Raw genomic sequence first — 27,598 nt, forward strand, 5'->3', positions numbered from 1 at the left:
ATCTGTTTAGTAAATGGGGCAGCAGAAATTAACTCAGGCAACAACAGAAAGGAAAGCAACATAGTTTGACAAGTCAAATAAGGGAACAACTAAAATGGCTGGCTAAAATAGGATATACTACCAGAATCCTAGAATAACCTATGACTTCTGATTTCTCTCTGAGCTTTGCCTGCAGGCAAACTGAAGAGGTACAAAACTGGCTCAGTTTTGGTCTGTAGGTTTGATGTAAAATTTTTAATTCTGCTTATGGACCCTTCCAAAGGGTTGTCAAAACATTCCATTTCGTGGGTTTTCCCATGCATGTCCAGAATGATGTCATGGCACAGCCTCAAGTTATGTAGCTGTTGCACATAGAATTTTCCACCACATTTGTTACAGAAGTGTGAGGGCATTTGTAGGAAAGTAGTAAACAGGAAAATTAAACACAGGTAGTGAAAAAATGCTGCCCTAGATAAATGGATACTTTTCCTTTTACTTCTACCACAGATTTTCTATTCAATGATAGTTAGTAACAGAAAGCAAACATATTCCAGTCCTTATTTTCAGAGAGACTTGATATGCCAGGGATTTAATATAAAACAGTACCAAGAGATGCAAGTCAAGATCTAAAATACCACATCACAACCAAGGCAAGTCACATTACCGGACATTTTTACCTTTTACTTTTGTGCTTCAACACAGCATGTGCAGAAGCAGATGAAGGGGATTGCAGATGTGAAAAGAAATAAAGAAATCTTCATAAGGCTTTCTCATATGTACCATACGGAAGGCCACATGTAGATGGGTAATTCTGTACTTACAGCAATCAATTAGGGTTATGGCTACATTTCTGAGTGATGAAGAAAAAAACAAAACATTGAGTAACCACTTATTAAGTATGCATAAACCATTTTGCACATTAAATGGATTCTTACAGGGCATATGGAAAAGGAGAACAGTTATATAATTAGACAGCTTCTTACTGCATACATTAGATGGTGCCAAACTAAGGTTGCAAAAGCAGTCTTATGCCTAAGATTTCCTACTCTTTGACTTTGGAATCATTGGAGGATTTTACATGTCTAATAAAAACATAAAATGTGATCATGACTTGAAATATAAGAGAAGCTGTGCACTGCGCTTATAGCCATATTAGAGAGTACAGCCTCAGTGTTTTTTTTTTCCCGGACTGAGGTCTTCTGCTGCTGCTTGAGAAAGTAATTTTGAATCTACCATTTGTTCAAGAGGCACAAACAAATGATTTCAACAGTTTATGTGTTACAAAAGAACAAAGTTTTCTCCAGACAGACTTCAGTCAAACCACAGCAAATTCCTAACTAAAAAAAGGGCGTCCCTTTAAAAGCAAAAGTAATAAAAATACATATAATATCCTCTTGTACTGACTTCAGATCACTGCAAAGGAGAGAATATTAGTGGCTTTGCAAAATACAAGCTTTCTGTGATACCCTAAGGACTATTATTTTGACCAATAAGTATGTGATATTTCAGAGCAGGAGCAGTTTAAATTGCTTTGCTGAATACCCTGAAATGAATAATACACAGCAGGAAGCCAAAGAACACACACACACACACACAAAGGACTATGGTATAGAAAACAATATTTATTTATATTGATATACTGACACATAAGACAATAATGGACCTTTTATCTTTCAAGGATTTTTTTAAAAAATGATTTTATTTCTCTAGTGAATGCTATTCTTCCTAGGAAGGTTACCTCTCCCAGTCACTTGATCTAAAAGATTATGATGAAGCATTTTTTATTTTAAAAAGTAGGAATCAGTGGTTTAGCTAAGGACAATTATCTTTCTCAAAACATACTCAGAGAACTTAGAGCAAATTGGCCTTTTGTGATATTCAGTGTGCAGCAAACTAAGTCTGCAAGGTTGACTTCAATTTTTATTTTAGTTTTATGAGTAAATATTTACTCATTGATTAAATTATAATTAATTGTAATTATTGAGGTATGATTATTGTTTTGGTTCATTATAATGAACTTCTAAGCCATGATTCAATGACAAAGTGTTTAAAAATCCATATCAACCAAGGCTATTATTATAGTCTTCCTTCTTGTCCCTCATTTTTTTCCACTGTACTGCAAAATACCGACTTGTCAATTGGGCTGAAACGTCTGCTTCAGGAACCACAGATGTGAACCTGATCGTAGAAGAGTTTAAGAAAAAAAGAATATTTTCACAGGTTGTTTCTGAATCTTTAATTTGAATACACCAAAACTGCTACAGATTTTTTCAGTGTAAAATCATGGACTGAATCTTCCTGCCACAATGGTCATAAAAATGCAGAATACTCTTTCACTAATGAGCCAGAAAATTTTCAGTCTCATGGAAAGCTCTTTTCACACTGGAATCATAGTTTACTATTCATCCGTCAACACATATGGTTAACATGGTAGCCTTCTCCCCTCATCCTCGTATTTGCTACTGCTATGATTAACGCTCTTTCAGTGAGGTCCTTGAAACTACTCATGAAGCTGTTCTCTAAATCAGATGAACAACAGCAGGTTAAAAGAATCCAAATTTATCATTCATGTCTAAGAGCCCACATATGAGTCTACAAAACAGCTCCATTGTCAAAATGGTGGACATGATTGGAACTGAATTGAGGGCCTTTGCCATCATAAAAATTGCAAGATATATCTCCAAATAACATAAGGAAACACACAGATATTTGCTTATTTAATGACGATAATGCTAGCAGGGAATCTGACAGCATGCAAGCTATGATGCCTGTAGTCCAGCTTCTCCCATCCATGAGATTAAGCATAGTAGAGACGGGCATAGTTCAGTTGCAAAAATGTGTTTTTGTGTGCCTGGTAAAAGTGGTAGAAATACACTAAAAAGACAGAGAAGATCACATTGAGGCAGCCAGAGAACATTTTTAAGATGATGATGATAAAAAATCAAAGGAAAGCAAGCTTTTGTTACAATTCTGACTGACAGAAACTTGAAAATGTAAGAAAAGAAACCGTCTCTCTTGGCTGTCTCCCAGTCGTCTCAGGGCAACGGGACTCTCGCCATTCAGTGCGAACAAAGAAAATCGCACTGATGGAACACCAGCCTGAATCAGTAAAGTGCAGCTACCATCTCTGCTTTGAATGTAAACAGACTGTAAGCCTTTAAGTTTCAACCAAGCATCAGGACAGTCATCCTGGTGTGTTTTTTTTTCACATTTTTAACACCAATATGAGCCACTTATATACAGCAGACAATAATATTTAAGTGACGTGATTAGAAAAACTGTGTGGGTACTGTAAACAAAATTTTATCATTCATTTCTATTGCAGAGGTACATTTCATGACTTGCTTTTAATTTAATAGTCCACTGAGAAAATAAGCTTTCTTTCGTTTAAATTTTATTGATTCTCTTTTTTTTTCAATAAAATCCTGAAAAAAAAGACACTGTAGTCCTTCACACAGCATTTAAATCATCCAACGTAATATTTGAAGTTCACACATCACTAAGATTATGAGGTGACTTTGCTACTCCTGCTTTGATTTAGGTGAATTGAAACATTTTATTTCCCAAGAATGGAGTGGATCTTCCTTTTTTCCTCCAAATGCACATAATATAATCTTTAAATTATGTGTAAAGGAAATCAAAACAAGAAAAAAATTCATGAAAGTAAAACTTTCATTATAGACAAGTCTTCTTAACTTTGGTCTGCTCATGATAGGCATAATAAAATGGTTACTGAACTTGCATAAAATAATAATTTATAGATGAACATTAGGATGATGAGATTTCACACCTGTGTGGAATAAAATTAATGGCCTCCAAATCAAACCTCTTCACACTAAACTCAGGGAATTTCTCCTAGGTCTAAAAACTGTAGTTTTTAAGGGCACAACACAGAATGCAGAACAAAGGTATTAGTATGGCTACATTAACCAAAAGCTGATTCATCTCCTCAGTTATGATGACTTCATAACTGTGCAGCAATGGATGGAAGTGAGGTAACCCTACCCTATGATATGTAACATAATCATATTAGCATCTGTCCCTTGCACTAGATGGACATGATTTAGATATGCTCTTCTCTAAACCAGTGATGATATTTTCCTTTTAGAAGCAGAAGATGGAGGGGAATCTATGATTACAACATATGATGCAGAAACTGCAATGTCTCTCTCAAAAAAATATGCTAACAGTACTGCAGCTTCCAAAGTTTATTCTATCTTTTGCCAGTGTTAGGAGCAATTAAATCCCAGTTTCCAGGGGCAGTTTGTCCAGTTTGTCAAATCCCGCTTTTAATCAGCAACACCTCTGATTTTCTTCTTCCTCTAAGTATAAACCTTAGAGTTAGTTAAATTCTGCTTAGGATTTTTTTTCCCTGCTTTTTCAAAAGCCTTAGTTTGTGGATCAAGGATCAGCTGGCCAAGCTTAACGCAAAGGGACTCTTGAAAGCCAAGTTATTTATTTTCAAAACTACAAGTTTAGAAGAGAACTCCTAGCATACAGGTATATACAGCAATACAAAGATAATGGTGGGATATGATTGCATTTAGAGATGTGCTTCTCTTCTGGCAGGGGAATTGCTTACTGTTTTAGACACTGCTTAATCTGCTAATAATTATTTGATAACAAATGCAGATATTGTCTATCTTTCTAAAAAGCAGATACAAACCAAAACCAGAGGTTCATCTTCTAGATTCAAGAAAATCAAAAGGATAGAAAACCACAAAGAAATAATTAAAAGCAAAGACAGTCCTACTGAACTATTTTTAGTTATACAAACTCTGGAAGAGGATCCTCAGTGCTGTAGCACAGGCTGCAAGAGAGAACTTGCAAAAGTTATCAGCTAAACACAGGAAAAATGCAGCATATAAGAAAACATCTGTACATACATGATGCACTTGCAAAACACACTGTAGTTTTTTTATAGCAGGAACATTGCAACACATCTGCTACGATGAAGTAGTACGACACTGAAGGATAGGAGTGTAACATGAAAAAATATATGAATATAGACTGTACCTGACTGACAAAAATGTAAGTATAAGCAGTGGAACAGCTGTGGTAATTAAAGGACATAAGGACAATAAAATCCATACACAAAAGTAATAACTTTCATAAAGTGATAAAATTGGAGAATTTGACAGTTTCAGGCTTAGAGCTTGAAGAATGGACTCATCTGGAAGTTTTGTATTTCTTGTTTGTTTGTTTGTTTTTCCCGAATGAACCAGACCGTCTAATCAAATAAACAAATATAAAAAAGTAAAGGGAGGACTGTTCCTGCTTTGTCAAGCAGTCTCTTTCTGGTATTACCACAGCAAATCCCTGGTAATAATCCTAGAGTTCCTATTCCTCATGAGTCTCCTGAAGGAGAGAACTGCAGATCATGCAAGCAATCTTTGATCTTGTCTCTGTCACCAGCTGGGCTGTGTTTCTCTGCTTGAAAACTACTCTCTAAGCCTGATGTGATATCTAATTGCATAGGAATATTTATTTAGCTGATGCAGTGGAGTTTCTACACATCCAGAGACAGAATTTCCCCAAATCCACAATACAGTTTCATGCAAAGTTCATTCAGACCTCATTATTTTCTAACAGAGCATATAGAGTGTGGAGTTCAGAGTTTAGAAAAGCAGAGTTGTTGTATCACTTAAATACATAGCCTTTTTCTTGTTAATTTATCCTTATTAGTATACTCAACATAGATGATACATTTCAATAAGGCCAAAATTCATTCAGATGACAAATATTATTTGATTTTCACAGAAGTGCGATGAAATTGTTGGCTATTTGGCTACAGGTTTCTAATTTTGCTTTACAAAAAGGACATCTGTAATTAGACTTCAGCAGAGAATAAGAATTAAATATTATATGGACAATGTTACATTTTCTATATATTAAGATGTTAGAAGAATAATATCTGTTTTTTAAAATAAAAAAATTCATTCCTACATGAAAAACCATCCAAAAGTTGTATTGTAAATCTGAATAATGGTAAGAGCAAGAAATTATAATGTGTTTAGACAAAAAATATAAACCCCTGATTTTACCCAGCAGTGGATTTACATTTTGTTTTGCTTAAACATTTTTTTAGAATATATAAATAATTTATATTGTAAAGATGCATGTAAAAATATCTTAATGGATTAGTTTTTAATGAACTGTTGAGAACTAGTACACTTATATTTGAGATGTTTACCCTTAGGAATATGTTGAGTGAGATAGTAATCCCTAACAAGTATTTTGTAGTTAAAAAGAAGTGAAGCAAGTCTGAGGTAATGGAAAAATTTCCATTTGATTTTTCTAAACCTCACAGGAGTTTGAGCAAGTCCATGCTTGTTCACATCTGTTCTTTTCAGACAGGACATATGAAAGTATATGCTGTATTGTGTCTGGTAAGCGAAGTCTAATCTAGCGAACCAGCCTACTGATTCATTAGAGCAGAAGTATTTTTCAGAAACACTGAACACCAAATTCAAAGGTAATTACAAAAAGTTTCTGAAGAGAAACCATGTCGTGAGATATACAAAGACGGCTAAACATGAATTAAAAAAAATATTAATTTGCCTATAGACACTGTGTGTACTGGAAAATTTAATATCAATATTAATCATGATTCACCTCTCCCTCTCCATGATAACACTGTTATCTAGCAGTTGGGTGCACTATTCTGTGGAATGGACCTGCTGCTCCCAAAGGAAAAGCTGCCTCTTACTTTTTTATGATGATTTGACATTAAAAAATATGTGATGTTAATAACATTAAACAGACACCACTATTTATGGAAGAACTATATATCTATTACTGGTATTTGCAAACCAGCAGAGGTTAATTTATGTAGCTGTTCTTCTGCTACCTGTAGTACCTACGAGAATTTCAGTCCCATCTCCACTTGTCAGTACATTCCAGATAATAAATACTAAACAAATGTAGCAAATCTGGATAAAAAAATCCACTGTTTTATTTCTTACTTAAAACTCAGATTAATTTATAGTGCTGAGTTACTAAAAAGAAATCCTGCTATACTTTTAACTCAACACGTTGATTGTTAAAAACTCAAAAAAAAAGAATATAAACTTGACAAATATCAGTTTTTCAACTACCCTTGTTACAAATAAAAAGGAAATCAAAAGGAGCAAAGAAGGAAGAACAGACTGAAAATTACAGACAGAGAAGAACTACTTTTGCTGGGTAGAAAATAAAACTAGTAATGGTAAAAAACCTAAATACATGGAGTAGATAAAAATATGGATTGTAATAACCCATATGTCCACAAAAGCAAAAAGATACAGTATGTGACAAAAGATCAATGGGTGTTCATATTTTAAGAGCTTGCTAGCTGCACAGGGTAGAAGAGATAAAAGAATTTATGCAAGGGTTGGAAAATCTGGCCCAAAAGATAGGGAGCCCAGCCTGGCAAGAAAATTAAGGCTAGTGAAAAGGTCTGTAAGCAGTACATAGTAGTACATAGCTTACTGAGCTGGCAGTAGTATTATTTCTGGGGCGATGTGCTTAAATAATTTTAGTAGCCTTCGTTTGTGTTTGGGGTTGTTTTGCTGGGGTTTTTGTTGTAGGGTTTTTTTTTCCTGCAAGTACAAATCATCTATGAATAAAAAACAAGACACTAGTGTACTTTAAGCAAGTGGAAAAACTTGACAGAATTTAACTCTAAGTTTAACTCTGTACTGTAAAAATAAATCCAGACAGTTATTCTGCCAGACGAGTTTGCCAAGAAGAGAAAGGATGCTAATAACCAGCATAATTTTCTTTATATTGCAGTTGCGAAGTTGTTCTCCAAGAATACACATTTTTGAATTCAGGGCTAGATGGGACTCGCTGTTGCAATCTGGACCCACCAAAACATTGTTGCTGTACTTGTTCTGTTCTTCAGAATTATAGTCTGAAGTAATCCATGGCCAGTTTATATCCACTTATTATTATGCCATTAACTATTCTTTCTCTTAAAAAGCTGTTATACCTCCCTGATGTCTATACGACTGAAATGTTTTCAGAAAATGTTCATATATTCTTCCAAATTTAATTATGCTTGTGAAACAATCCATATTTTTTTATACTTTTCAGACCCTCTTCTCTCTTAGTTCCCATAATACTATTTTGATTGTTTTTACTTATATAGATGTAAATATATATTAATAATATAAATATATATTATTATATATATCTCAAATATATATTTATTTATATAAAATAAAAAAGATACAAAGAAAAATATTATTAATGAAAAATATGGGAAACTGAATGTTACTATAGGGTGGGATCCACAAATGGATTCAAAGATAGATATGAGTAAATAAAGAATAAGATACAAATAATGATGCAGAGATATTTTTTGAGATTGAGCAAAAATGAGTCATCAAAATCACTCCATTAAAGACACAATGTTACAGATGATTGTCTAAGATTTTTATGGCATGGAAGTTGAAAATTTTATAAATATACCCACTCTCAGTGATGTATTAAAACCATTGCACTAGGTATCAGTCATAACAATGCTGAATGTTGTGTTGCCAGCCCAAGTACCTGTACTAAAGACAAACTACAAAAAAAATTCAAGATGATGTGACTGCCACAGAGCACATACTGAATCAAGGATACTCCATCTATTCTAGCATCTGAATCTGCAGGAAGTATGATAGAGAAAACTGTGATAATAGACATGTACAGCAAGACTTTAAATTTATGGAATGTTATCTACTGCATTCATGTCTTTAGAAGAACAGGCTTTCTATAATTGGATAAAACTAATTTTTCTTTTCAATCTTTGGACATCTCTGTCTTAAAATTGTAAGCTCTTTCCCTTCTCACAGTTTCATAAAAATTATAGACAATTTGCTATTCTATAATATGTTTGCATCAAACATATAAGAAAACAGCAGTTCTGAACAAGTACCTACTTTAGTCACTGGAGGCATGTCTGTATTTCAGCCAAAGGTATATCATACATTCATACATAAATTACATGAATCTGCTAGGGTACTATTTATCACACATGTGTGTAACACATCATGAACCTCAGTGCTGGCTATGAAAGTTATCCCTCCAACTTGGTAAGGAATGCAGTCAGGCCATTTGCCTATACTTAATCTCACATTCCTATACTCACTCCAACATAGCCATAATACACTGACAGCAACATAAAAGTAATAATGACTAATCTGAAGCTACTTTGGGTGAGAAGAGCTGCCTCTATCAAGTAGCAGCTAACTGAAACAAAATGTTTCACCTCAGCCTGTTTGTAAGAACACACAACTTCACGTTTGTCTATAAAAAGATCTTCTCATTCTCTTTATTCCACCTTCCTCCCCCTCTCTCCACATACATTTTTTCACCCTGTTCCCTGCTGTTGAAGAAAATAAGCTTCCTTTCAGCTTTGCCTGCCGCCTGATATTTCAGGTCTGTTATATGCAGCTCTCGCAGAATGCTAGAAATGGATGGGTACAGAATCCGGCCTTAGCTGTCCACAGCTAGTTGCCTGTATGATCCTTGTGTTTTCTTTGGCATAAGCTTCTTCTCACTTACTTTGCCTTTTGAAGAACAGGGTACCAGCAGTGGAAAAGATAGATTTCTCTCAAAACTTAGCAGCAGAGACAGGTAGTACTTATTGCTCCCAGCCATCATCACAGACAGCAATTCATGCCACTAGCTTCTTGTGCTTTTATCACATTTTAATGTATCTTAGGCTTTACTAAACGACACAATTCCTGGAGAAAAGTGATTACAAGAGGATCTCAGCTACTACTAAAACAAAATGCACTGAAAAAATCATCATGATAAACTGCTGAGTTCTCAGAAACTGAAACTAAAAGGAAATGAAACCACAGTTTGAACTTAAAAGGCCATTTCACAATGTGCAAGGATTAGGCCCATGATTTTTTAAAACTTGTCTTTTTGTACTACTCCTGTTAATTTTGTTTTATACTCAGTCACAAGGTCAGATTTTTATCATCAGATAAATATATTCTCCTAATGTCTTTACGTTCGTGATGTCTGCACCTAAAAATTCTGCCTGCCAGCTTTTCCTTCCTGCCAGCTTCATAAAAATTCTCACAATCTAGATAATTCCTCTACCACACAAGTAATAGGAATATTGAGCCTGAGGGTTATCAACTTGTGGATAAACTTCTCTGGTACCTTCACAACCTAAGTAAGAGAGAGATGAAATTTTAAACACAATTTATTAGACTTTGGTTTGGCTGCTTTCATCTTCCCCCACCTTCTACATATACTTTCCTTGAGTAATGACTTGGGTTTTCCTGATTTGTTGCCAAAATGACTCAGAAGACTGACACTATGTCAGGTTTCAGATGATGGATGAAGTAGAAATGCAGAAAAAGATGCTATAGAGTAAATATTCTGTTAAAGCCCACTAAAATCCGAAAGGTTTTTTAAATATTCACTTTCCTAGGACAGGTTTCCAATTGATGCATTTCCCATCTGTCTGGGTGTTTGTACATTTGCATGTCAAAAGAAGAAGCATTTGATTATGCTAGCACTTTTTGATATATTAGTTAATTATAACACAATCCAATATAACAATGATCAGTTTATGCAAAGCAAATTAGGTATTCTCTTAAGATTATTTTTCAAAGTGCAATATGTTTCTCATAATGATAAATAATAATGAAGAAGTGCTGTGTTTAATTTATTTATTTATACTAATTATTTGATTCTAGAGGGACAAAATTTAGTAAAATCTTAAAAATATTCTATCTGCACAAAGACATATATAGCAACTAAATGAAATGTGGCTACCTTATACATATTTTATGTGGATTTTTCCATCATAGCTACTATTCTGAAAATAATTTCAAAGAGTGATCATGGTGGCACAGGACAAGAAATGTAACTCAGCATATTTTCAATGAGAAAACAACTTCTTTGTTTGATTTTACAACATTAAAATTTGATTAAGGTCATTCCTAATTTAAAAAAAAAATCAAAACCAACACACTCAGCACATCTTTTTAATGTCCTTCTACAACATAAAACATTTTACAAATACTGAAATACATAAGGATGAGCTAAACATTTACCCAGAACTATGTCTCATTCCAAAGTAGTATGGTGTTTCATGCATTATTCCCACAGTAATTTTATTAGTGCAACAGAATTTAAAGTTATCTATTCACTGAGCAATAAGGAGTAAAATAGACAAATCTCTTGAGTTTTAATTGTTTTTCCCCACCTCAAACAAGAGGAGGAAGGAAAAGAGGTAGAGACTGATGATATTCTTATACACCTTCTGCAGAGCTACAACTCTTTCACACCTTGTGTTTCAGGAACTTCTTGAATGACAAAGAAAAGTAAAAGGAAAAATCTCAGTGTTTATTCTCTAGGATCCTGCCTGCTTTGACACTGATTTTAATGTAAGTGTGATGCACAAGGTAAGGACTGGTGTCTGTGTATGTGCATGGGTACACTCATGAGATGTAATTCCTCTGTGCTTAAACAGACTGGAAATGAGTGAATACTGCAGCTTTCTTTTAACATGAGAGCTTATATCCGTAGAAGTGAAGAGATTTATTTTAGTAAGTTTTTACCTCGTGTAATGTCCTCAATGGCCCTTGCAGGTTTGACAGTTTAGTGCCAATGACATCTTTCCCTGAGAGTCTTAAAATATCATTCTCCTTCCCTTTCAGAGTGGAACAGGTGAGTCCTGACACATGGTAATGAGTGACAAGTGGCATTTCCTTGTAACCTGTCAGACAGTCTCTCAAGAGTAAAGGTGGTAGAACCCTACTAGATTTCCTTTACTAGTCATCTACCCTGTGCAGTGACAATCTTTTAAAATGTCCTATTTGAAGAAAATCTGTCACAACAAAATTTTTTACTATTTTGATGAATCTGTGACACACTAAATAGAAAGACATAATATTTTGAACTCCTGTTTAATCTGAAATGAATAAGAGCTTTTATTTTTGCTGCTTGATCAAAGGAACATTCATAAGACCAGTCAGAGTCTTTTTCTACTGAATATTACTAATTTATATGTTAAAAAAATATATGTGCTATATTCCTTATTAAGGTAGCAATATTTCCAGATTCAAATTAACTTTCAAACTAAAAATAATCAGATTGTTAAGAGTATGGAACTGTAGATATTAGTCAGTTTTTATATCCCCAACCAGTTCTTTGCAATGCAAAACCTTTAAATGTTGTGATATAAAGTTTTTAAGTCGACAGGCTAAATCTCAAAGGATCAAATGATAACCAGTGAGGTTCTTGAAAAAGGCCTTCTGATCCCTGTTGTCACTCCCTACCTGACTTTTACATTAAATGAATATGGAATACACTGAAAATAGAACTTCCAGAGGCAGGCATTGAGTACTGACAGTACTGACAAGCACCAGACAGGCATCATTGACATGGTGTGAGCTGCCACGAATACTCAGAGGAAAGGACCTTGCACGTTCTTGGACCTCTTGCTGCTGCACTTAGATAATCTGCAGAGTAACTTTCAAACAACTAGGTTTTAAAAAAAGCTGTATTGCAAAGCTTTTCTCAGATTCGAATTCTCATTTGATTTAATTTGGCCCAAGACTTTGACTTCAGGGCTGTAAGTGTCAGCATAGTTTTTCTGGGCTCTCCACTACTATGTACCATTGGAAACTTCTGCCATTTCCAGTGTGAACTGAGGATACATGGCAGCTATCAAGGTGCTCAACAACTCAACATAATATCAGGTTTCCTAAGAGACTATACTGGTTTTGAGTGGAGGCAAGTGGCTGCTTCAGACTCCTGTGTGTTACACGTGTGAATCACTAAACACAATAGGCAAAGCACTCATCTACTGCAACGTTTCACAACCTGTTGCTACTTCAGTGTCTCACTGTAATCAGAACTTTAAGTTAACAAGATTTCATGTTTGTTTATGACTATGGATATTTAAAATCCTGGTTAAACTTAAAAATGACAAAACCAGATCTCAGTTGAAAGTTTTGATCCAAACTGAAATTCAGCTATTGAATGCAATGATTTCATTCTATTCAGCTCTGTTGTAATTATGTCAATGATCCCCAAAAAGAGTACGTTCTTTAATTTTACACCTACTACAATTTGCTCCTCACTTTTATGACAATGCTTATCCATTTTTCTTGAACAGAAAATTAATTTGACAAAAACTATTAATAGTATTAAGAAATAACTCTACTTTGCAAGATTTGGGTGACATAATTGAACAGACAAACACACTTTCCATAGATAATTAAAATGAAAGGAAAACTTCCTCTTGTGCATGTAAAATATGATACAAGAAAGAGATAACCCAGGTACTATTAACATAAAAGTAACATTAGTATTATTAGATAAAATTTGTTAATAGTATTAATATAGTGTTATCATAATCATTACTTGTAGTAAAAAATGGAACTCTATAATTCCACAAACAAAAGTTCCCAAAGATAAAGGCCTGCCTCAGGAAATATTATATTAAAAGAAAGATGAACCAAATATCAGATTCATAACAGCATTTTCCTGCAAACAAAATCAGAAAAGAACACCTTGTATTGGATTGCTCAAAACCAGAAATAAGAAGGGAGAAGAGGTAAGTGTATTCTTTGTGCTCCAAGTTTGTTCAAGAGAAATATAACTCAGTGTCATCCTGCCAAAGGAAAACAAAATGTTTTAGTAATTTCTTTGGGGTTTTGTTGTTGTTTGTTGTTGTTGTTTTTTGGGGGGAGGTTGTTTTTGTTGTTGTTTTTTACAGTGGTCTCCCAGTAAAACAACATTCTGCTTATTTTATTTATATATATATACATAGGTATATATGTATGTATATGTGTATATATGTGTGCGTGTGTGTTTCACAGGTGCCTGGGAAGGTAAAGAAGGCAGAGCTGTGTTCTGCCTAGTTCTGTGCCTTTGGAGGATGCTTCAGAACATGAAGGTCATCCCCCTGGGACCAGATAGTGTTTTATAGCATACGACAAAGCTTTATCACACAGCAAATTTGATGAAACATCACTTGCTGCCAACACTATAGAAACCAGTCTAACCCTCCTATAGATTCCTCTGCACCACGTTATTCTTTCCCAAATTCTGTACTGTCAAGGATATCAGCCTTGTGTTGCAAGTTCCAGAACTGAGAGACATGGGATCTGCTATTACTGTTTTCACAGATAATTATCTAAGTACCAACATGAAAATGTTAAGAATGCTATTTTCTTCTGCTGGAAATCGTGTGCTAGTGCTGTGGATTCCACTTGGCAGTTGGTTTTAATGCATGTGCTAATATGCATAAAATGAGCTGTTAAAAGAGCTACAAAAGGTTTATCAATGAAACCTTTATTCTTGAGGGCATGCAATATAATGTTCCACTATTTGAAATCTGCAAAAAGAAAAGAAAGTAATTTTGTGCATTTTAAAAGAATAGATCCTTAAAATGTTGTACATACATATGTTTCGTGGAAAAGACACAGGGGAAGTCATGCCTCTAAACATGTTTTTCTTTACTAAGTAAATATTCTACAAAGGATATGCATAGAATTTTCAGTATTTGTCCTCAGTGGAACAGTGTCTGAGTAGAAATTGGGTAGTGCTAAAATTATGTATTTTATAGTAGCTGCCTCACAGTAAGAGAATTGAGATTTTTTCCCCCAATCAAACATATAAACATAATGAGTAAGCTTTTTAAAGACAATATCATCTGCCATTTAGCTCACAGAAACCAAAGTACTTTGGTTGCTCTGTTTCACCTCAGTGCTCATGTGATGCTGCTTCAGCAACATTTGGAAATAAAAAGAAGCAATGTGCAAAAATGCCTGAAGGGATTCACCATCTTTTACAAGACCAAAGTAAAGGCAGAGCAAGCAACATAGCACTAGAAAATGTTTTTTTCCCTAAGTCTATTTTTTGAGCAAAGAATAACCACTTCTGTCAACCAAGTTGCAAAAAAAGTAGACAGTGCACACGGTGCCTGACGCCATTTGAAGGAAGCACTTTGATAGAAACTGCTTTTACTTCTGTCAATGTCAGTAGAAAATGCCAAAGTGCCACAATACACATAACAGTTGTGCATGACTGTGCTAACCAAAAAAACCAGCAAGGGCCAAGCTGACTTAGAAGAGCTGCATTGCTTGTGTAAAAGATTAAATTCATCCTTTGAGCTAGATGTCATTGATGCAAACCAGGAGGTCAGCAGAAGCACTATGAATTTACAATGGCATGACTGAAAACAGAATCTTTCCTCTAGCACTTAAGTTTTATGCAACATAAAATATGCATGGATGCTTGACAACTCTTTCTTTCATTATATACAAAAATCACTCTCTCTTCTCTCTAAAATAACACTGTCAAACCAAGAGGGACTGCCAGAAACCTGTCACAGATAATAATCTATTTTCCCAGGTTCCTGAATAGCAATGAAAAAGAAGATATTGAGTGTCAGTTCCCAGCACATAAATTGAAGTTCCATGCCTGTAATTAGGTTATGTTCCCCCCCTCCAAAATGGTGTTTGATATTACAATGATATTTAATTTTTTTCCTGTAAGTAATTGGCTAGAGATGTTGTGGGACACCTGCCCAAGGATTAGAGATAAATAAGATTAAGAATTAAAAATTGCAAAAGTCCTGGGAAACTCAAATGACTTGCAAGGACATTTGCACTACACAGATTATTCGTGCTTTTACTCAAAGTGCAAACGCATCAAATGCAGACTTTAAAAGTAAAGAAAATTTTCCTTCTTTTCCCTCGCTTTTGGAGAAGATAAAAAGGTGAAAAGAGCACTAGCAGGTTTAATTTACATAGTTGATACCTTCATACCACAGTGGTTCTGCAGTGTTATGTAGCCCCCTGCCTGAAGATTCTGTACCCTTTTTTTTGAAACACTATTACATAGTACATGTTCATGACATTTGATCTCCCAGTCTGTCCCTAAACACCTTTTTTAAGTGTACAGAAAATAATTGTCTTATGATTTAAGTGGAGACTGGATCTACAGTATTTTTTTCTTCTCTCCTCTTCTAATTTCTTTCAAAACCCTAACAACCATTTTCCTGTCCCAGCAAGGTTTTATGCTCACCAAAGTTTTTTCTAAAACAACAAACTTTGAAGTAAAGGAGGGTACTTTTCCAAAGCTGAGAACTTTCCCTTTGCTTCTACATCTGTAAGCCATCTACTAGTCTGCACACTCTCTGCTGTGGTTTTTTCTTCTGAAACAACACAGGTTTTGTCTCTGCCATCTTTGCAATCAGGCCCAAGGAATGATCCATGTTCCCCTGGACAGTTCACCCAACACAGCTCACATCTGCAGTGCTCATGGCTGGTCCCACCATTTCTGTCCCCACCATGCAGTGTGTGGAGGTGTCTCTGGAGCAGTAGCCACTCTCTGGGGTCTCATCTCATTGTCCCACGTGCCCACCCTGAGTAAGCCATGTGCAACACCAACTGCTTCATGCCCGTCATGTGATTAGCATCACATGATCACAATTACAGCAGTCTTATCACAACAGTTCAGGCTCTGCCCCTGACCCTGCAGGTCCTTCTTTGGATCAGAGACACATTGTGAATGCTTTGGTTCTAAAAATGGATATCTCTTCATGAAGTGGTGAATAATAAGTTCACCCCATGCTCTGTGATATTTGCGCTTTTTAAGCCATGACACCCACAATATGTTGTGTCTACAGAAAGGGGTAGGAGGTGGAGCAGGGGGGAAGGAGAGAGCATGAGAACCTGTAAGGGGACAGACTCTTGCACAGAAGTGCTGGAGGAAAAGCCAGGCTGGCAGAGTTAAGATCTGCTTTGTTCATACTGTCTATTGTAACAGACTCCAGACCTGTCTATGCACTGAACTATTACTGGATCACGGTGCTGATGGTGGAGAAACTATTGATGCAGTTGAAAGATGATATCCTAGAAGTGATGCAGCCTGTTTCCAAAAAGGACAGTCATAGCAACAGGACCTTGAGATGAAACAAGGATCTCCAAGGGTCTCCTGAACTCATTCAAATGATTTTATTATTTGACCAAATACCGATGGTCTGTGAAGTTTGTGCATGGTTGGCAAATTAGCTGAGTAATTTCTCCTACTGATACATGGCTATATGCACAATGGTACGTATGCACAGGTACAGTGGCTGTCATTTATACTATCAATTAAAAAGTGAGTGCATTCTTTTTACTCTCTACTACTCCTCTTACTCATTGCCATTTACAGACTATCATAACTACCAGACTAAACAGGCAGTAGCAGTATATCTTTAAGTTATGATAAATGACTAATCATATGCTGGGTTATGTTGCAGTCTGAAATTTGAATACCAGCAGAAAAAGAACTGCTAGGATTAAACACAAAGTTTTGGGCCACAGGGGCTGGGAAAAAACCACCATCTAAAAGACCAGACAAGATCCATTGTCCTGATCTCCCCCAGTAGGATGTAGAGAGACTTTGTTTGATGCTATCAGATATCCCATTGTTTTCTCCCTCCCTGTGTAAATCCTTCTTTCAGGTAAAGCTGACCACCCTTCCCCAGTATAGTTCTTGCTTACTGGGAATATCAAACCTTTTTCCCCAAATTGTAAATACTGTATCCGAGAAACGTAAAATCATTTTTCCCCTTATGTCACCCCTGTTACTGGAAATGCTAATAGATTGTGGAAACCCCTGCTTGGAATAACCCAGCCTCCTGATTAGCATGTAAGCCCCTGAGACCCTTAAGTAGCACTCGCGTGTTCAATAAGTCATTCCAGTTTTTTGCCTCTATGTCTGGGATTGTGTTAGCTTTATTGGACTGTTAGAGGGTTAGATGTGCTCAGTCAACTACTTCTCTCTGAAATAGAAGCAAAACCAGACTTCAAATAGATTTCCTACATTTTTACTAGTTTGAAGTAAAAATAAATCTGCTACAAGGTGACTTAAAAAGCTAGCATGGCACGAAGTCCAATCAAATTTCTCAAGTAGTACTAACATCTACAGAAAAGTTTATAGGAACCACCACATCCTGTCATTAACTGCAAACCAGGCTTTCACAAAATTAGTAAGTTTAAGCCAATTGTTCTGGAAGGCACTAATGCCATTGCTGAAAGAACTGGCTGACATTATGGTGCAGCTGCCACCTGTTGCAATCTACGACTAGCCTTGTTCTGCATAGGTGTGTGAATCCTGGAAACAGGCTTTCTCAAAAAAACACCTTTCTGGAAGAGGAGGCAGAGATGGCAAACTACCATATTGGGGCAAAGAATATAATATTTCTCATGTTCAGTCTTTCAGATATTAGAAAGCAGTCCTTTAATTTCCTTTATATTATATGAATACCCAGGGTTGTCCTGGGGATACTGCCATCAGGTTGTGCATAAACACAACAAATATAACTATGGCTCCTGTCTCTATCATATCCTTTTGTTTAGTTCTTTATTACTAATCTAAAAGGAAAGTAATAATGGAAAAAAAACCAAATTCATATCAATCAGAACATGTAAGACCTAGAAGACTTTAAAATGCAAACAAAAGTGTATTTTGCAATGTTCTTTCCAACATCACCATCTTTCTGATCCAAGAGGTAGTGCTTATTTTAACTAAACATCCTTGCCTTGCTAAACCAAGTGTTAAAGACGTCTCTTCATGCTCTCTGGTGTTCAACAAAAACATGGAGACAGAGAATCCACTGAAGTAAAAATCTGTGCTCTTAAAGTAACTGCAAAATACTAGGCACCTCTGTAGCATTCAGTGCTAACGGGCTTATCTTTCATTCATCAGTCAAAATCAAAATTTTCAGACTTGACTAGAACCACACTAGCAATAACTGATGTGGTTGCAGTAGGAAAAGGCAACATAGAAAGCAACTAAAATGATTCCACTTCCTGCAAACTTTGTGAATTAAAAAAAAAAAAAATTAGAAGGCTAAGTTTCCAACTAGTATTGTCCAGATCCTCTCACATAAATTACACTCATTTGAGCAGCAAGTAAAAATTATCATTTAACTACTGATTTTCCAGGGTTTTTTTCCCTGAAGAAAATTCAATGCTTAAATAGTAGTTGTAAAAAGACTTATTTCATCTTTAGCTGCTAAAATGGAGAGTGACTAGCAAAGGTTCTTTCTAACTCTGTTCTACAGCCCAGAGAAAATAAGGTCAAAATATGTAAACTGAACTTCAGCCTCCTGGATAAATTTAGGAAACCTGTCCAGGGGAGCACCCTACTTTCTTGATTCTTGGGTTCCTCCATGTTTGCAAGGAGCCAGTACAACCAAGAAACAGTTAAATTACTCTCAGGGACATATCTGAAAATGGTACCATCTATGTTATAGAATGCATAGCTTGTGCTTGGTAGGCAACTCTCCTTTAGTGACTGATGAAGCAGAATTCACAAAAACCTGAACAAAACTCATGAGTTTTCTTAGGCAAAATAGAGTCTGCAATCAAGAACTCTATTTCTTGCTCTGATTGGTTTGAGTCTACTGTACCAGGATGCTAAAACAGACTATAAGAAAAATGCGTAGTAAGAATAATAATAACTACTACAAGCATGCCTGTGGAATTCAAAAATGCAAATACTTATTCATGCAGTTGCATTCACTGCTTAAGATCAATAACCAAAAATAAACATACAGAGAGAAACAGAGAGACAAAACTGGCTGTGAAGAATCTAATTTTCCAACATTCAGACTCTTCTCATGTTAAGTCATCATGTGCCTTTCATGGACAGAATTTCTGTCTCTTATCTCGATCATACTGACAAGTGCCTCGCGGGTATCTGCCTCTACTTACTAACATTCAGTGTATAACCTAGTATCAGGAATATGAGAAAGACCTGGTGGGAAATGTTATCTTCCCACCAGAAGTGCACTTTTGCTCTGTGTATACACATTCCCTATTTAAGCCTTAATTTAGCAACCGAGGCAAAAATACTTCTCGATCCCCACATAAAGTGCCCCTGGGAATTGTCACTGGAAGAGTACCACTTTAGATCTGTCAGAGAGAGACATTTTATTGCCTGAAGGATGCTATCTTAACCCAAGGTCTAAAATATAAATGAACTGCAATTCAGATGACTTGAGATCTAGCAGAAAGACAGAAGAGTGGAAAGCTTCCCAGAGATTCCACAGGGAGAAGTCTGATTTATTTAATACAGATAAATATGACAAAAAGATGTTCATATCCCAAGTTCTAATAAGTTTATGCTTGACAGGAGGAACTGAAGGCAGTCTTGAGTAGCAGCTAATACAAGACGTTAAATAATAGAGTTGGAACAGGAAAAAAAGCAGCTGCAAGCAGATAAATTCGAGTTAAAGGCAGGAGATTTTGGACATTGAAAATTTTTCAGTTAAGATATTATGTTCCAAGGGAGATTATGTCTTTTTTCAATGACTTATCATTTGTATTGTGTGGTAAATTCCAAGGGAGCTTCACAGATCCTCTAGTATTTAAGTTGAGCAGAGAATGTTTAAATATGAAAGGTCAAAGCTGGCTATGAAAAGACAAGTGAGAAAGTAAACAAAGCGTAAATCAAAATTATTTTCGAATCTGCCACCATGGAAACTTCACCTTTTCCCCAGAGGCAGAGAAGTTCTATTCTATATTCAAACAGGAATTTGGGGGTTGCTTTAAAAAAACATTGTAAAGCCATTAGATGATTCCTCATGAGTATTTTTTGAATGTTGCTGTTGTTTCTTTGAGCAAAGCAATACTCTATGTGTTTGTTAATGAGTTACCAATTTTTTCCCATGTTGAAAGCCTCAGAAAAGTTTGGTTTCATTAGGAAGGTATTTGGGTTAAGTTTCTGAAGCAGGTAGATTAAGTGGAAGAAAAGGAGGCAATTTGGACACAGGCTGTGGCTTAACCCTGCACTGAACAGCATTTGCATGTGGCTTTGGGAAAAGTTTCATAAAAGTTTTTATAGCTAAGAGAGATTTAGGAGAATGACATTTTACAGTTGCTGGATTTTCTGTCCTCAAGAAAGAAGACACTAGCTTGTTAAAGCTTATGAATAAATACAACTTCAACAACAACTTATTCTTGCAAGATCAGAAATATTAAGCAGGTTCTTAGGGTAAACAGGTAGTTCATATTAAAACTAAATTACTTTTAAACTGTAGTAGAATATCACAATCCTTTAGTATGCAAAACTATATTGGAAATCTTCTTCTAAAAAGTTCTAAAAGCAAGAACACTTCTTTCTTCCATCTTCTCAGCCTGGCATTGCTTCCATCAATCCCCTGGGTAAATCCAACAACTTCTGGGAAGTTTGTGTGAATCTCATGGTGACAAAAGCAGAATTTAGTCAAAATTATATGGATAAATCTCTTGACTGTTTTCTGAGATTCTCTCCTATTATTAATCCCTATTCTGGGACATACACAATTGTGATGATATTAATCACAGTTTACTCTGCAGAGAAAAAGTCAATAACATGTTTAACTCTTGATTTATACACAAGCTTTAAGTATTTCACCTGTGTAATTCTGCACAGTCAGTAGCTTATTTTTCTAATTAAAACTTTATTTCAGCTCTAAGTGGACCTGATTTTGCCCTTACTAACAGCAAGTTTATTAACATAACTCTCATCAATCAAATGGTAGTAGTGTCTTAATGAGAGTAATGTAGGAAAAAGTAAAATCAAAGCCATTGACTTTGAAAAATAGTTTTGTCAGTCTGTTTACAGGTAAACAGTGCTTACTGAATGCTTAACAGAATGCTGGGCAGGGTAGGGTAGGGAAGGAATTTTTTACTGCTTAGAGACCTGTTTTGAAGGTCCAATTGGCAAGACCATGAAAAAAAAGGAAATAATTTGCTCAGTAAGCAAAATCAGACAGTAAGTCCAACTACAAGGACTAATCACCTTTGTCCCTTTCATATGTACTACAAACTGAAGGCTCAACTGCACATTAACATAACATATTATGTTTCACTCAGCATTTTGTTATGGACATCAGAGTGTACATCTTACCGACGTAAAAAATTTATTACTGTTTTCTACCTTCTCTCTATTGTCTCTACTGTTCACCAGTCTGAAGTCCAGGAGAGGGCATGGACTAGTTGTTTGGTCACTGTTAAACAAGTTACAGATAGGTCAAGTAAAATCTGAGATTCTGGTTTGCCAGTTCGGCACAAATCTGTTGCTTTTCATTTATAACACAGAATTCAGACATATTAGACTGTAACATATGTAATCATCCCTGATTTGTTTCAGCACATATACAATGAATACTAAATTTTCATAATATGGATAGATTTAACTGCTTTAATCAAATGTATAGAACTGAGGTTGTGGTTTCAAAGTAACTGAAGGCATGAAAAGAGCACAAGTTAAACAGTATCTAGGATCATTAAAGAAGAAAATGAAATGCATGTTGGAAAAAAAAGAAGTGATCTATAGAAAGTTATCTAGAAATTGCTAATGCTAACATCAACTATCTGTGGCTTTTTAAAAGTAGTAACAATAGAATAAGAGAGGGAACTAAGGCATGACAGACAGGAATATCTCATACTTAGGCTAAAGATTATTTTGACCTCCAAACAATAAGTGAAGAAGCTTCAGATACACAAAACCATTTTCATAATTTTAACAATATAATTTTTATATTACATAGTCCAAGAATAAAGTACTGAGATGACTTATCCTGTCAATAAAGATGAAGAAGATTGATCAGGAAACAAAGAATTTAATGAAAAATTGAATACAGCGAAATCTTCAGCAGGCAGGACATGCAGTTAAATAAATGAAGGAACAATTAAGTATCTATTGGAAGACCAAAGGAGAACATTCAGTAGGACATAAGCACTCTTGCTGTGATCTGCTAGCACTGTGAAAAAATGATCCCTGACAAATACAGAACAGACAGCAGGGAAGGATCTACGGGAGACAAAGAAAACTGCTAAGAACAGACTATCTGATGGCAGCTCTCAATTTCTGTGATTTTAAATACAAAGGAATGTCTGCTTCATGATTCCAGTGAATCACTTACAATTGATCCAAATGTTTTCCCACAGCATTCTATGTAACTTCTCTTAATCACTGTATTTACACAGAAGTAACAATTTTTCATTCATGCAATTTGATCACCTTAGAGTATTGTATCCATCCATTCACTGTATAAAACAGAACAAGTAGAAGTAATTGGCATAAAAAATGAAGTACAAACCTATTTCTGGTTTCTTATATTAGCAGTAGCTCACACCCTTCTTAACAGTCAATAGATTCTACTTGCTGATTATTTGATGTTCTTGCCTCTAAACCTTACAGCAGTCTACAAAACTTTTTACAGTGTCCTATAGACTATTCACCTTGCTGATTCTATTGCTAAGTAGTAAACACAGGTCCATGTACTACTGCGGAGGCTAGAAGTGCAGTTGCTTTAACTGTGGTTTCTATGCATTATTTAATTTTTACTTCTGTAAAGTGTCATCAAAATATATAACATTGCAGGTGCCTTTCTCTCCTTAAACAAAATATTAAAATAAATTAGGTATGAAAGTTCTGTCAAGTCAACAAGAAAATCTTTTTCATCTACTGTCTGATCCCTCTCAGTCATCGAGAAGCACTTCATAAAGTAGTTTAGTAAGGAGGTTTGCCGTGCCCAGTTACCAGTGAGAAAGGTGGGAATTTAACTATATGTGACAAATGGGAAGGCTAGACTCTCCTGTTTATATCAACTCTGCTCATTCTAAGTTGGAGCTCCCTGAGTCAGTGCTTGCAACTTTAAGGTATTTAAGGAGAACTATGAAAAATAAAAACAGGCAAACCAGAACTCTGTTCCATATCAGCATCTTTACTGCAGAGATGTGCAGGAACAAACTCTGCCACCTGCACATCAGCTTACAGTTCTCTCATGTAATTCCTGCCAGTCAACTGCTGTTTCTATAGCCAGCACTAGACTGCCCAGAATGAAGTACTGATGTCCCCATGTTAATGTGGAAAGCTGACACTAAAAGCTAGCTAGCTAGTTAGTAAATTATGAGAGGTGCACAGAATAAGGACTAAAAGAGACTTTAACTTCCTGCTGGGAAAATGTGATATTACAAGTGGCAGGTATAAGTACAGCAAAGCTATGAAGCAGAAAACACATTTGCATATAGGATGCTGTTTTGGTTAGTCTAGTTCTTTGTGATAACCAGGCTTCATTCCTTCTAGTAGACAGAAGTCTATTCATACCCTGTAGAATTATTCATACCCTACACATGCAGTAACATAGAAGGCTGCATATTTGACTATGTAAAATTCTGCTTTGTCAGCTTTTAATAATAATCAATGAAAAAAGTGTGCATCTTGTATCTATAGGACCAGAGTGGTCAGAGGTCTTTGTGCCAAAGGCAGACCATTTTGGCTTCTAGTAAGCTCAGCAGTTTTATATGATGCATCTGTCAATTCCCTGCACAAAAAGAGAACAAGAAGGTTGCTGTGATATTTGCTGTACAACAGCAGAGATCCTTCTCCAGCCTTCCCTGGTAGATGCTGTATTTTGCTTTCCTATGTTCAGACACACAATTCACTTCACAGGCACTGAAATGCCTGTTGCAACATGATTAACAACAAAGTATTAAACTAAATCAACATTTTCCCAGGATAACTATGCAAATCTAAAAAGTCTATACAAATATTTATGGTAAAAATGGATATTTTTTCTTTTAATGAGAGTTTCCTAATTATTGGGAAGTAATAAGAGCAGCCTAATTGTTAGGCTACTCTCAAAAAAGTGCGTACACTCACCTAATTGTTAGGCTACTCTCAGAAAAGTGAGTACACTCCCCTTTTGAAACCAAATATTTTTGCAGAGAAAACTCCAAGACAGATGGAAGAAAGCAAAAAGAAGCAATGCTGCCTCATACATAACGGGTGATATATTTTCTGGGTTTCTTGACAGAATAAGAATATTTATATCTTCTTTTTTAATCTAACAACTGTTTCATATTCTTATACCTCTTACTCAGTGAAACATATAATAAAGGATTTAATGTGGTTGCAATATAAATTTTAAATTTTGTAAAATGATTGTTCTAATTTTTAGGTACATGATGCTTTTAAACAACACCAACAAAAATTATACCACACTTAAAAAAAACCCCTCACACTTACCCGACGAGATGTCAATCCGGTTCTTCTTCACTTGGGTGACATTGATGTGGACACTAACTTTGCCTTCATTTATGTCAATTTCAACATTTCCCAGGTCATCTGCAAAGTTGCTGAAGACAAGAAGTCCATTTGGATTCCAGGTTCGGAAAAGGAAACTGACCGAAAACAGATCCTGGCTTGGACGACCAGGAACCTCAAGGTAACTGGTGGCATTGAAAAAGACAGGCACTGTATGTGGCTCCACACAAGAAAAACTTAAATTTCCCTAAATAAAACACAAAGAAAGAAGCAAAAATATAAGCAAAATTGTAAGATTCCACTAAATTCATAGTACCTTAGAAAAGTATTCCAGATTTTTTCAGCCTAGAGACTACTGTGATCAATGCATATTGTATATAAACATGTGTTATTAATATTATTGTTATTGTTACTATTATAATGTTGTTGCTGATTTTCTGTTTTTTCTAGCAGTGGCCCTATTGTATTTTGTACTGTACATATGTAAAATAACAGGTAGACTTGGCCCTCAAGAGTTGTAATCTAAGACTGGAATGAAAACTTTAATATTTCCAGTTCAAAGACAAAGAAATGAATAACAGATAAACTTGGGTTGTCCACGGTCGTCACAGAAACCTATAATAGAACAGCAGTTATAAAAATAAGTCCAGCTTTCCAAATACACTTACATCATGTGTCAATCAATACAATACATGAGGTAGGGAAAGAAGGGTATATAATACCTCATGAAGAGCCAGCCTCTCTGTTATGTTTTCTGCTGGATAATACTAGATAAGCTAATACTTCATTTCATGAAGCAGAAGGATTTGGAGTAGCTGATCATGAACAATGCCTAATATTTGTACTCACTAAATAATTTTCTTTATAAAAGAAACTACAGTACAGTTTTCATAGTGTAAAATTTTACTTCTTGGAAAATTGGCAAAAAGCCAGTCAACTTTATTGATTTACAAGGGTTTAAAAGGTATCTATAAACAAGACTAGAATTAGGGATATGAATTTTTCACTCTGGTTCTCATGTCATTTCTCACAAAAGACCACAATGGTAGGATGTACTAGCATTCCTTTTCCTTAGAAATCGTAAATAGTTTGTGGAAATCTATGTCCAGAATTAACTTTTAAATGCATGAATGCAATATAAAAGGAAAACTTCCTCTGCTAAAGAATTCCTAGACTATGTGACAAAGTGGTTCCTGTCCTATGGTTAGATTTTCTGCTGCCCTGTTGCAGGTGAATATTATGTGGCAATTTTAGTTCTATTTGGGAAGGAAGAATTATATCTGATGCAGTATGGAAATTATTAATATGGTCAAGATAGCAATTCCTTTGATATTTATTTGTACATTGAGAAAAATATTAAGGTTTGAGCAACATTTTTAGAGGTATGTTGATGTTTAGAGATGAGGCCCACTTAAGCATGGTTCAGAATCCCAACAGGAGTCACTCAACATCTTTATTGCATAACTATTTTTAAATGCTATATTACTGACTTCCTGATATAAGCTTTTATGTCACATTTTATACTGTATTCATAGTGTATAAATGCATCTGAGGGAAGGTAGAGAATTTGGAAAAAAGGTAGGAACTTTGTGTTTGAAAATGTGTGGGAGAAAAGACCTAAGTAAATCTTTTTAAGAAGTAAATATTTGCAATTGGAGGTGGGTTAGATGATGTCAATATGCAAGCTTAAGCACTCATTTGCTGATGTCCAAACCCATCATTTTTTAAAAGAACGTCACATCAGAAAACAATTGATCTGTGTCATAACAAGATATAACCCTTATGGCTGATTCAGCTTCTTATATAGAATTCTCATGTAAAAAAAAAAAAGAATAAAAATAATATTTTTTCTTGAGCACTCAGATAGATGCTTTGATTATTCTGCATAACAGACTCTATTTCCTACAGAACCTCAGAAGTTGTACACAGTCTACCCATAAAGGCCAGTAGAATTAGTAGTAACTACACTATCAGGTTGGCAGCTCGCATGATCAATTAAGGAACACTGATGTTTCCAGTAATCTGAAACTAGAGAAGAGATTTCTTTAAATTGATTTCTTTGATATGTTCTTCATGACAAAACCTCATGTTCTTTTAATGCACCCAAGTTCCATGGATAGAAAAAAAATATACAAGGAACTAGGAAAATAATTAGCTAAAACAACAAAAGAAAGCTTTTAAATAACTGTGTGATGAGAGAAATTACAAGTACTTTATGAGTAAGGGCAAAAAAATTTCCTTGCTAAGCTGCTTGGCTATTCTAGGTATTTTTTGTGGTTTTGATTTGCTTTCTGTTTCGTTTGGGGTTTTTTTGTTGTTGTTTTTTTTGTTCAGTTGGTTTTTGTTTGGTTGGTTTTTTGTTTTGCTTTTGGGGGGGGTTGTTTAGTTGGGGTATTTTTTTGCGCTTTTTTGGTGTTTTTTTTTTTTGGGGGGGGAGATGTTTAAAAGTTGCCTGGAGATTTTAATTTTACATTTTCAGCCAACTAAGCACTAACTCAAAATAGTTAACTTGCTTGTGGTGAATAGTTTTAATCTGAACATTTCAAAGTGTGCTACAGAATACATTTGGTTAAACCAC

The 27,598-nt window shown here is 35.3% G+C and overlaps 1 protein-coding gene across 2 annotated transcripts in view; it reads right to left on the reverse strand.

The window, feature by feature from the left end:
- CNTNAP2 (contactin associated protein like 2) overlaps positions 1 to 27,598 on the reverse strand; it is a 1,044,217-nt gene that overhangs the window by 516,275 nt on the left and 500,344 nt on the right. For both annotated transcript variants that reach the window (XM_027675789.1, XM_027675790.1), the window contains one exon: positions 25,003 to 25,267. In XM_027675789.1, the coding sequence (XP_027531590.1) occupies positions 25,003 to 25,267 (265 nt within the window). The remainder of the gene's footprint in view (positions 1 to 25,002; positions 25,268 to 27,598) is intronic.

Source organism: Neopelma chrysocephalum, unplaced genomic scaffold, assembly GCF_003984885.1.
Source record: "Neopelma chrysocephalum unplaced genomic scaffold, ASM398488v2 Primary Assembly neopelma1_26, whole genome shotgun sequence".
NCBI classification, from domain to species: Eukaryota; Metazoa; Chordata; class Aves; order Passeriformes; family Pipridae; genus Neopelma; species Neopelma chrysocephalum.